A 12,444-nucleotide genomic window follows, 5' to 3' on the forward strand; every position below is an offset into this window, starting at 1 on the left:
GTGCGTGTGTGTGTGTGGGGCCGGGGCGACGGGGGCGGCCGGGCAGGGCACGGCAGGGCACGGCGGGGCAGGGCACGGCAGGGCACGGCAGGACACGGCGGGGCAGGGCCGGGCAGGGGCGGCGGGGCAGCGCAGGTGGTGCCGCCGCCCGCATGGGCTCTACCTGCCGTGCCGGGGCCGCCGCCTCCCGCTCCCCTCTGCTCCGCTCCGCGCGTTCCCCCTCGCCTGTCCCCGCCTCGGCTGAGCGCCAGAGCTGGGCTTGCCGTGTTTGTTTGTTCGTTCTTCCGCGCTGCCGATGTCTTGGGGGGCTGAGGAGGAGAAAGAGGAGGAGGAGAAGGAGGAGGGCGGGGAGGGGGAGGGGACTGGGGCTTGGGAGACGGCCGTTCCTCGGCCTCTCTTATTGCCGCTGAGTTGCGCTCCTCTTCCTCAGGCTGCGAGCAGGAGCCGCCCGGGCGCTTCCCACTTCCCCGGCCGGCCGGCAGTGCCTGCTGGGCAGCGCGCTCGCTCGCTCGCCTCCCGCCGGGGCAGGTGAGTGCGGGCACCGCCGGGCACCGCCGGGCACCGCCGCCCCGGGGCTCCCGGGCTCCGGCCCCGTGGGAGAGCGGCCGCTGCAGAGCGGGGCAGGCAGGGGGGACGCAGTTTGCCAAACTCCAGCGCCAGGCTGGTCCCCGCTCACGGCCGCTTTCCCTTCCTTATCTCCCCTCCGCAGAGCACCCTCGCCCAGCAGAGCGCTCCCGAGGTGCTGGCAGCCGCCAGTATTTTTTGTCTGTCTTGTTTGTGTGTTTGTTGGGTTTTGTTTTTGTTATTTTTCCCCTCGTTTTTATTTGGCTTTCTAGTCTCGCTGGGAATGGCAAGGGCAGCGGCGCCTGGAGAAGGAACAAGTGTGGGGAAAGGGAGAGGGAGCCGGAGCTAAATGACAGGATGCGGGCGGCTTGAGGCACAGAGAGAAGCCAGCCTCCTTCTGTCCCCGAGACTGCCCCTGCGGACCGTGCTTTCTGCTCCTCACTCCGGCTGGAGGATTTAAGGAAGAGTTGTGCGTGGAAGGCATTTTTATTTTTTTTTTCCTCCTTTCCCTGCTGTCGGAAGGGAAAATGGATTGGGGACTTCTCCTACACTGTGCAGCCCTCACCTTCACCCTGGCCAGGGCTCTGCGGAGCGGTGAGTGTCACGGGCACGGCGGCTCTGGGCTCGGGCACATTCGGGGCTCCGGGGGGCGGGCGGCGGTGCCCGGCGGGCCGTGGGACCGGCACCCACACAAACCCGGCTGGGGGGAACTTTCTGCCCGAGGAGGGATGCGGCGCAGCCCTCGTCTGAGGATCGCTCTCCCCGACATTGCTTTCCGACTTTATTTTCTGCTTTTTTTGGGTTATTGTATAAAGCAGGCTGCTCATTCTCACTAGATCAGGACAGCCAATTATCTTAATAGCGTCCCGTCCCATAGGCAATTAAACGTCTCTCCTCCGATATCTGAAAGATAATGAATGCTTTAAAGCGAAGGCTCTCTTCCCCGCCCGCCCTTTCTGTTTTCCAACGCGTAAATTTTTAGATCATGCCTCCTACTAGCTGTGTGTGTACCTGCGAATAGTCTGCACACGGAGTACCCCTTTCCCAAGTCTGCAGTTTACGTGCAACTTACACTGTGCCAAGAGGGGAGCTGAGCTTCTCTGTGAAAGCTCGAGAATTCCTTCCAGGAGGAGAAATCCCAGAACAAATGAGTGGTGCGTCTAGTTTACTGTCAGGCAACCTTTGAAAACACAACTAATTAAAAGCACCGTGCTCCTCCTTCCCCGAACAATGCCAGGGCACTGTGAATATTTCACTGCATGATGCATTTTTAAAGATGGTCTAATTGTGGGACTGCTTGACGTTTAGCTCTTGCACATGAAACAGCTCATGTGAGTCTTCCTTTCCTGAGAAATCCCGAGCAATTACTATTAACTAATTATCAAATATTTACTTTTGCCTGGCTGGGTTCTCAATCAAAGTAATTAAAAGAAGAGAGCACCCTCCACTTACCCTGTTATATTGTTTTAATAAGGGACCGCAAGTGGAGTGTCAAGCAAGAGTATTAAAATCACATGTTTTATGATGGAAGTTAATCTCTTTCCCAATATGTTTTGAGGAGGCTGCTTAGTTTAATCAGGAGCTCCCTCCTCCAGTGCTGTGGCACAGGAGCAGAGGTGCTAGAGGGGTGCACCAAGCCCGGGGTGGGGATGCTCCCAGAGGTGCCCTTTGCTCATCCCCCAGCCCAGCTCGGGGTGTGGGCAGCTGCCTCCCACACAGACCCACACTGCCACCCTGTACCTCTGAGGGACAGAAGGAGCCACCCCCGTGCTCTTGTTGGTCATTTGTCCCTGTGCAGAGCAGGAGAGGAAGTTGCTGGGCAAAAGCCTCCACCAGGAGTGGTTGATGTGGTGGTCCTGCTGGAGGCACCAAGGCCATTAACCCCCTCTACAACCTACCTGACCTACTAATGCCACCCTCACCTACATGCAGTATTAGTGTCCACTAAATTAATTCATTAACCTTATTTGGAACTAATGGTCCAAAGTCATTAGAAACTGCTCTTCTTAATCAAGTGTGAGAGAGATTGCACAGAGCCAAGGAGTCTAGCAGACCGCATTATCTTATTACACTGACACTTTCCCAGAAGTCGCAGATTAAGGAGCGCTGGTGGTAGTGAGTCCACCTCAGCGTCCTCTGAAGTGACTCTGTCAAGTGACTAGAAGCAGCCCTGCTTTATTTCAGGCATTTAACAGATGCCAGACCCTGCCATGATGTTTGCAGGGCTGGAGTGGGCTTAATGAGACAAGATCACTTTCTGAGTGTGCTTTCACAGGGAGGAGAAGGCAAGATTCCCTGAGAGCCCCAGACAGCGGATTAGCAAGATCACCAGTGACAGCTTTTGAGCTTTAAGCACCAATGCCTTTTGTTCTGGTCAGAGGAAAATAGCCTGTTTTGCAAAGGCACAGCAGAAATATAATAAGATACCTTTCCCAGTAGCATGCTTGGCAGCATCTGGGTTTTGACCATACATCTGAGCACCTATCAACCCCTTCCCTCCTAATTTATGGCAAATAATTTCTATAAAGAGTGTTGCTTTATGCATTTTTGATGTGCACTTCCTCATTCATTTCCATTTGACCTGTTTTTTCCTACAATAAAATCCTGTATATTTATAAATTCATGCTGAGAGCAAGGATTGCCATTTTGCTTTCACAGGGAATGTATTAGATAGAGCGCTGCAGACTGTATATACCATTATTGAGATGTAGTGATATATAGTCTTGCTTTAGTGGGGACATTCTTCCTGTCCATAGTTTACTGTCATGTTTTATTGCTCAAAAATAAACAACCAACACTTGGAGAAAGTTTTTCCTACCTGAAGGTGCCCAGAAAGAAATCCATAGTAGTAAAAAAAGTGATAACACAAACCTGCACTGGACAGTGAAGTGAGTGACTGTGTGGGTTGGATGTTTTTGTCCCTTTTTTTTCCTATAAAGCTTAAAATGCAACCCTGACAATGCTGACCCAAAGGAGCAACCATCACACTTTGTGATTCAAGAAACTTTTGCAACTATTTTGCTATTAGAAGTAAATCTTTGTTGTTGTTCAGGGGAGGAAGGAATGAAGGGAAGAGGAAGGGAGGTTGTTCTGCTCCATTACTTTGATGCAGTCTCCAAGCATGAACAAACGTCCTTGAAAGAGTAAATAGCGGATGATTTCTGCTTCACTAGAGCTACTTTGTTCTCTTCTATCCTGGGTCTGAAGAGCACAGATAGCTTCAACCTGCCTAGATTTATGGACTGATAAAACAAAGGGAGGGTGTCCTGAGAATGAGCTTGGATCCACCAATACAATCCCAATGGTCGGTGACACAGACCAGACTTATCCTGTAGCTGAGCAGGGCATCAAATGGCATCTCTTAACATCTCCTCCCAGCTTTTCTTGAAACTTCATACTTAAGAAGAGTATAGTTTTTGGAGGTAATTGTGTCCCATGCACCCTTCTCAGCCAACATGAACGCAGTTATGAAGGGGCAAGGCCATAACGCTGTAAGGGGTACTATTGGAGTGGAGGACTTTTTAAAAGGATACTGTTTAGTAATGAGAGTGCCTTCTGCTGTCTGCTGCCTGTCCAGCCACCGGGTTTAAGGAATGGGGTACGGGAGGGAGTCCTCTTCCTCCGATAGATAGTAGCTCAGATGCCTTTAAAAGCAGAAGGATGCTAAGTTAGCCTGAAGAAGGCTGCGGCCCCGCAGCATTCCCACGGCAGTCTGCCGGGTGTGCTGCTGCGGGCTGCGCCCGGATGCTTGCCGGGGGCGCTGAGACCAGCCCATGTGTTCCCTTCCCTCGCAGACAAGTGCGGCGACACGATCAAAATTTTAAGCCCCGGGTACCTGACGTCTCCCGGCTACCCGCAGTCCTACCACCCCAGCCAGAAGTGCGAGTGGCTGATCCAGGCGCCGGAGCCCTACCAGCGCATCATGATCAACTTCAACCCGCACTTCGACCTGGAGGACCGCGACTGCAAGTGAGTGAGCCGGGGAGGGAGCGGGCAGGGAGCGCTGCGGAGCGCCACGGCGACACCTGCCGGCCGCCAGGGGCAGCGCCGCGGACAGCTCCGGGCCGGCGGCGAGCGGGGCAGGCAGCTCTGAGTGTGTCCGTGCGTGTGTGCGTGTGTGTGTGTGTGTGCGTGTTAAAAACGTCTTCGCAGCTTTCTGAGGTTTTTAAGCTCCGTCTGAGCTGCGCCCGCCCGGTGCGCTGCGGGCGGGGGCGGTGGTGATGCGCGGAGTGGGGATGCGGTTGTGGTGAGGCACTCTTTGCTGGCCTGCTTGTTTTTGTAAGTTTCGTGTTTGAGTTGGAGTTTGAAAAAGGAGCTCCTTCTCCTTTTGTAAGTCTCTTGTTTGAGTTGGAGTTTGAAAAAGGAGCTCCTTTGCCTTTTGTACCCCCACGACTACAAGCAGCCCATGGAAGAGACAGGCCGTTTATAAATTGGCAAACCTTTCTAACGCAGAGTTAGTCTGGCAATTACCCTCACCCTTCAAGGGGCGGTGGACTGGAGGACTGATGGTCGTATTTCCTTCTTTCTCCCTTTGCTGCTGATTTATAGCCAGTAGCTTTTCTTTCCCCTCCTCCTGCTCTCCTGTAGTGCCCTGAGAGGAGAAAGGAGGGAGCTGAGCTCCCTTTGTCCCCTGTCCTCGCATTCCCTTTGACCACCCCTTCCAAAAGTGGGAAGGAGAATCAGAACCTCCCAGAAGCTGTTCTCCACTTTCCCCCAAATCTGTAAATCTCACAGCTTGCACAAGACAACATATGGTCAGATCATTCCCCTCTTCAACATGCCCTCTGAATTCAGCCAGCTTGTTGCATGAAGCAAATATTTTAGTGATTCATTATTTAAGTATTTTCTGGAGTATCATAGTTATTTAAATATTTCTTGTGTATCATAATATTTTATCCCCTACTGATAACTGCAAGAGAGTTGCTGTTGATTAATGCTACCAGTCAAGATTTTCTCTGCCTGTCAGAAAGATTAAACTCAATAGCCAGTGGTGTTTGGTATTTCACGGTAGTATACAGGATTTGGTCCCGTAAAATGATGTTCAGTTTATCAGGACTGCTTGTGATAGACCATGAGATGAGAGTGTTGGACTTTGGAAAAGAGAGCAAGTGTATTCAAGCACTTCATTTTTACTATGCATGTCTTTGTCCTATTATTAATAACTTGATTACTTAGATCACAATTATTGTTTTCTCTTAAAATGAAGTTTTTAATGATGCATTGTGGTACTTCATTGCTTTTTTATGGTATTTTATAACCACTTATAGATCAGCATTGCAGTGCCATAGTTGAGTGATAATGCAGGGAAACCCTGTGCTCATAAAATGAAACTTTGTGAAAATGAGTTTTTACTGTGGTGTTGGAGCTGCAGCTCATATTCACACCATATGTTCACACGCTGACTTCCCATTCTTTAATTTTTAATGTCTTGTACTCAGGCAATGGTTCACTTCTCTGTGTCTTCTTGATACAGGTTTTGCTTTCATTCTGTGGAATGCTGCTAATGCTTTAAAATATTTGTCACTCTTTGCTTCATAGAGAGAAATTAAGAAATCAAATCAAGCATATTTCAGTGTCAAATCCTTTTTCTCCATTGCTAGAATGCATGTTTTTCCAACTCTGTAAAACCAACATGGTCTTTGGCAGCAGTAAAATGGTGTGCAGCCTACAATTATTTGAAGAACAAGTAATCTTTGTGGCACAGTGTTGTGCTAAACAGTGCTAGACTGAGCTGAACTGGGTCCAGGGAAAGGACTGAATCCCTCCCTCTGCTGCTTCCCTCTCAGTGTTCATTGTCCACTCTCCCTGCTGCATTATTTCTGCCCCTGAAATGGAGCCCAAAGCAGTAATGAGATGGTAGTGGGTGGAAGTAAGTCTCTCAACAGGGTTGTTTGCATTGTGTTTGCAGTGTATGATGGTGATGACTTTACCATTATTTTGTCTGTGCTGAAACGCTAATTTTCTAGGCTATGCTAAATTACTCAGCTGCTACTTCATTTATATTGAAAATTGCTGTTTTTAACTTGAGAGGGATTGTATTTGTGGGAAGAAAAAAAAAATCAACAACAAAAAAAACCACCAAAACCTTAGGACCAGAGAGATTATTTCAGCAACAGGAATTTGTCAACAATCTCCATGGTCAAATTTCAGCATCTACTTACAAAATTCACATTCCTTGTACTTAATATTGAATGCAACGGATGATTAATGCAATAAATGTATCACAAGATTTTTTTTCTTTTCCAGCTAAGTACATTTTGTTTCTCTAATATGCTTAGCTTATTAGAAACCCAGTTTGCAATCTAGAAATGTGTAATTTAGGTTACAGTCTAGTTTATTGAAAGGTTTAGCACTGGAAATTAATAACCACTTAAATATGAAATGCAGATAGAAAATGGGAGATAAGGGAATTCATGTCTGGGAACAAAAAATGTCCCATACAATTAGAGTAGACTAGAGAAGATTAGCTTGCTGGCCTAGCTCCCAAAATCCTCTTTATAATGCTGTTCATTGCAACTTGGACCTTAGTTAGCATTGAAAACAACTTTAATAACAGGGAACCCCTGAGCCCGGGAAGGGAAACATTTTGACTTTGGAAAGGTTACCTTCTTGCTCCGTAGTGCCAACAAGAAAATCAAGAGGCTTTACCTAACTTTAAAAAATATTGCTGTATATGGAGGGCTAGATGTATTGAAATGTAAAACTGGTGAAAGGTTGGTTCTCTGGGGAGAATCAAAAGCAGCACATTTAAGCACTAGCTGTTACTGAAGCTGTTCCCAGTTAGTCTCTTTGTATGTTAGGGTTTGGAATTAATTTAAGAAAATGCCCTTGATTTACCTACTTATTATGCTATGCTTTAATGAATAAGTATTTCTCAAATGACTGCTAATAAAATTCATATATGTATGTTTTTCTGACAATCAGAACCATTTGAGTTGTTTTAAATTTCAAGTAAACATGGTGAAAATTCCTTTTTCTCTGGAGGCATTCCAAAGGACTCAACTTTCACAGTTTTGAAGAATAAAGATAGGAAAATAATTAAAAAATATGTTCACACAAGCTAGGTTCATCTAATAAAGAATCTTCTAGACAGGACTACTGTACCAGCATTATGGAAATACTGGGTTTAGACAGGAAGTACACAAACATGTCGACCACAGATTGTTATCAAGGACATATATAATGAAAAAATTCACAGTGTCTTTAAACATTTAGCTCTAATGAGTGTTATGCCTCCTCTTCAGGAAGCCAAGAAACAGAAATTATGGTTGCACTTTAAGAGAAAAGTAGTTTTTATTTGCCATTTTGCCTTTTCTCAAGCAAGTCCCAAAAATAAGCATGCGTTCTTGGAGTCAGGAATACGGTTAAAATGAATAGAAGAGACAAAACATATGGCCACATATTAGTTAAAATGCTCCAGTGTTTGTTGCATGTGGTAAATGCTTTTCAGCACTTAGTGCAAGCTGTACAAGTCTCGTGTTGCTGAAGTATCCTACTGTGTAAATGCAGCCATCTTGAATCTAGTAAAACTTTATACCTAGATAATAAACAAGAATGTCACTGATACAGTACTTTGAATTTATGGAACTTTTCCGGTTTCCCAGCAATGCACACTATCAGCATGATAATTTATAATGGTTTGTGACAAATGTTGCTGAGCAAAGAGGTGTGTGGTTACATTCAGATCAGATGTCATTATCTAGGGAGCAATAAAAATTTCACAGACACTAGGTTAAAAACATTAAGAAAATGAATGTGAAGCTTCAGAAGAAAAGGGCTTAAGAAAGGTGGAGGGTTGGGTAGAAAAAGCCCAACAGTGGTTTTCTTACTGACAAATTATTAACTTTGTTGCCAGACTTGACTGTATTGTTTTACAAGGTTTTCAGAGATATGCCACACAGCACTATTATTATAATGGCCATCATTTATAGATGTAGTAAATAAATATAATTCTTGCTTAACACTTGTGGATTATATACAACAGTGCTGTCAAATCTCTCAGAATGGAAAAATTGCCCATTTTGGAAACATTCAAGTTATAGGAGAGATGTCATAGATAATTACTCTTCATATTGCATTTACTAGGGATTAGTTACATGAATGAGAGCAGAGCTGTATAGAAATTGCGGTCAGTTCTAGAATACAGAGAAAAAATATCTATGTTTGTTTATATAGAAGAAAATGCCTCCTCCAGATCCTTGGGTAAGGAAGAAAGCATAGGTATTCAGACCTACAGGGTGAAAGTATAGCTCCACATAACTCCCACAGACCTTAATGATGTTAGAAATTCATTCATCCATTTTACTTCTAAATAATGTCAATGGATTTATGCTACAAAACTGTAGGTATAATAAACTCAGGCTGGTAAAATAAACAGGAGCAAGCAAAGTCATGGCTCAGCCTTCCTTCAGTTTCTGCAAAGTTTAAGCTTTCATTTGCTTTTGTCTAAATCCTGATTCCTATTTTTCCATGCAGCAAGGTTTGCTTTGTGCAGGCCTCGTGCCTCGTGTTGGTTCCTTTTGTGCAGGGGTGGTTCAAGCCCTTTGGGCTGAGCTGATGGGAGTAAGAGTGCCCATGTCCTTGGTGCCCAGCTGCAGAACCACGAGGAGTGATCCTGCTGGGCTGCCACTGAGCCTGTCAGAAGGGTTCTGCCATCAGCTGCACACAACAGCTGCTGCTTGATTGCCCCAGGGGCCCTGGAGCCTGCACAGCCCTGAGCTGCTCCCACAAACTGCCCCAAGGTGTTCTGGGCTCAGTGCAGCCCCCCTGCCCATGGGAGCAGTGGGAACTCTGCCCCCACTCCCACAGAGCTGTCTCCCATCATTCCCGGTGGCTGTGGGGAAGGGCTCAGTGCAGGCCCCGTAGGATGGTTAATGGCTGTATTGCTTGTTTGGATAGCAAATGTCAGTCAGAGCTTCCTAATTCCCTCTGCCTGGCCACCATGGGGCTCGGCAGGCACAGTGCCTGCCCCTGACAAGGCAGGGTGAGCAGCACAGGAGCAGAGTTGCTCAGGTCTGGGGAAGGCAGGGGCTGTGTTTGCCCACCACTGAGCAGAGAGGTCTGAAGGAGCCAAGGCCTCTGAGCTTTCCAACAGAAATATGGCTTGACTGGCTGGGCACCATCAGCTAAGCATCAGCATGGGCCTTTTAGTGGACTTCAGCAGGACAAGGCATCCAGGAGACATGGGAATGCCCCCTCCTCCCTGCTGAGGGCAGCTGGAAGGATGCCTGCACTCCCCTGCTTGCTCTGGACTGGATTCACTAATCCACTCACACATCACCCACCCTGGGCTGCACTGCCCAGGCAGAGGTGGGCAGGGACCTGGACATCTCTGTGTCAAAGCCAGAGTGGGAAGTGGGCACTAACACACTGGGAAGGCCATACCTGGGCTGAAGAGGCAGCATCTTGTCCTTTTTGTCTCCCTCAAAAATCTGTCCCTAAGAGCTGGTTGGGGTTACCAAGAGATAATTGGAAGTACTAAAGGGATGAAGGGGGCCATCCTTCAATCTATTCCTAAAACAAGAAACAAGTGGGTTTGGCTTAGTTTGAGATGGGTTGTTGCAGTAGATTGGGGGCCATGTGCTATCTCATGTTTCAGGGTGTACTTTATACATTTCTCTGCTATGTATATTAAGCACATGTAAAGCTTTTTCAGGGAGCACTCAGCTAGACCCAGACAGCCCTTCTGGAGACCACTGCTGTTTGGTACCCTCCATATGGCTGCAGGAAAAATTCTTCTCAAAGAAAGGAATCAGTTCAGACCCTGTGCACGATCAAGGAAACAAAAAACTCTTGTACCCCCAAAATTTTTTTAACTTGAAGACTTTGCATTATGAAAGTATATATAATATCTCTTTGCCACAAGATTCCACTTGTATCTGCACACACAGGTACAAGTATTTAAAGATAAAGATGCTGTTATTTTATTGTAAGGACTAAATGAGAATTAAAGGAATTTGGAAAATATATTATTTTCTGATTATACAGTGTAATGAAACAATTCCTTTGGTTTTTATCCAAGCATTTAACTCTTGTGAAAGTCTCTATTGTCAAACTGTTTAACAATTTGTTCTTTTAGAGTAATGGTTTTTGTTTGAGTTTTCTCAGGAAAAGGTATTAGGAAATCCATGACCAAAGTGCCTGGTCATAGCTAGAGGGTCTGTGCAGGACTGTGTTCAGGGCTGAGGGGTGGGATGGAGAGCCCATTATTGCACTCTGTGTATGGGTGCATCCTCTGTCACAGCAAAGTTAAAACTACAAAAACATATATATGGTTTTTCATATATACATAATATATGGATGTATATATGAAACATATGTATATATGATAGAAACATCATATATGGATGTTTCTATTAGTCTGAACACTTAACTGTGAGGAGAATTCTGTCTAGATGTGCTACAACCAGATGCCCTTGAGACAGGAAAAATTTGAGGGTCAAATGTGGATTCCCTTAAGCCTAATCCTTCATCCTTTCTGTGAACAGAGATAAACAAATTCAGAACAAAGGTCTAAGTCCTTTCTAAATTGAAACCCAGAGTTGTTGGAATTAGCTCCGTGAAACTCTCAATATGTTTTCAGTCAACCCCACATTGCTCCTCTCTCCACCCTCCTCTCCTTTGCTAATCTAATTGGAACAAAAACCTATGTGTTTCTGTTAGTTTCTTAGTTTCTTAATCATAGTTTATTGAAAGCTATAACATTGGATCATAATTTGATAATTATGATATAGAGATCTTTTTACAGCTAATGTGAACCCAAATTAAATTATTCTCTTTTGCACTATTTTCAAGGAATGAAATTATGCCTGAAAACTAGATATACATGCACTCACATGTCATGTATATGTCTAGGCTTATATATCACACCAAACTGCTTGGATATAGGCATATTTTATGTGCACCTCTTTAGGGCTGTGCATATATGCCTGTATTTATGTATATGTTATGGATTTCTTAGTTTATGTAGAAGTTCCTAAAGTAATTAAAGCCCTAATACCCATCTTAAGGCTGATAATTAGGTATAAAGAGAAAAAAAACCCAGGATTAGTGTTCAGATCATGTTCCAAATGCCTCTTAATTGGGTGTTTGTAATCAATCCTGATTGCAAGAGGCAGTGGTTTGGCAGAATAAAGAATGAAAAAGGCTTAGCCCTGCTATTCTCTTGAATGACTTGGCCGTAGTATTTTAGGACAGGATCCAGTGTTAAACAAGGTAATTTTGTCAGCCTTAGCAATCCTTATAAAACATCTAAAAAATATTTTCTAATGATATTTTTTTCAATCTAATAACTCTCTCAAGCTAGAGAGTTATTTTTATCCATAATCTTAAAAATTGTTTTCAAGTGAACCACAGGAAAGACTTTGTTCTCCTGGCCTCCATCCACCACTGGCTTCGGAAATCATGTCTGAGTTCACTGTGGGTTTTTCATTGCATTGACCTTGGTACTTTTCTCACCAAGCCACAGTTTTCCATCATAAAACCACACAGCTTGGTATAATGATTATTTCTTTATCCTGAGTAACCAAACAATTTTTTAAACAGGGTGACAGATTTCTCTCTTGCACTGTGGGAAGCAAGCACCTGGCCATTTCCAAATAGACTTTTAATTAACTTCCTGAAGGAGATTTGAGAGAAGTTTAATAAGTCACCTGCCAACTTTTTGGGAGCATAGGTCATTTCCATTTCTGTAGGAATTCACAAAAATGTGAGAATAACTCCCTTCCCAAGTCCTAAACTTCCATGGAGGAAATTGATTTTCATGGGCAGTATCAAAGGTTTTTAAAAGTGTAACCTCAGAAATTGAATTTCTGATTGTTTCTCATGCACAAGGTACTGTGAAACTCTGTGATCTGCAGAGCTGGTTATGAACTGTGTGAA

At 45.1% G+C, this 12,444-nt stretch overlaps 1 protein-coding gene across 2 annotated transcripts in view; it reads left to right on the forward strand.

Moving 5' to 3' along the window:
- Window positions 1-436: 436 nt before the first annotated feature.
- The window catches only part of NRP1 (neuropilin 1), a 114,872-nt gene continuing 102,864 nt past the window's right edge, over window positions 437-12,444 (forward strand). For both annotated transcript variants that reach the window (XM_059484365.1, XM_059484450.1), the window contains exons 1-3: window positions 437-528; window positions 710-1,158; window positions 4,359-4,533. In XM_059484365.1, the coding sequence (XP_059340348.1) occupies window positions 1,092-1,158; window positions 4,359-4,533 (242 nt within the window). In that variant the 5' untranslated portion in view covers window positions 437-528; window positions 710-1,091. The remainder of the gene's footprint in view (window positions 529-709; window positions 1,159-4,358; window positions 4,534-12,444) is intronic.

This window comes from Ammospiza nelsoni, chromosome 1, assembly GCF_027579445.1.
Source record: "Ammospiza nelsoni isolate bAmmNel1 chromosome 1, bAmmNel1.pri, whole genome shotgun sequence".
NCBI classification, from domain to species: domain Eukaryota; kingdom Metazoa; phylum Chordata; class Aves; order Passeriformes; family Passerellidae; genus Ammospiza; species Ammospiza nelsoni.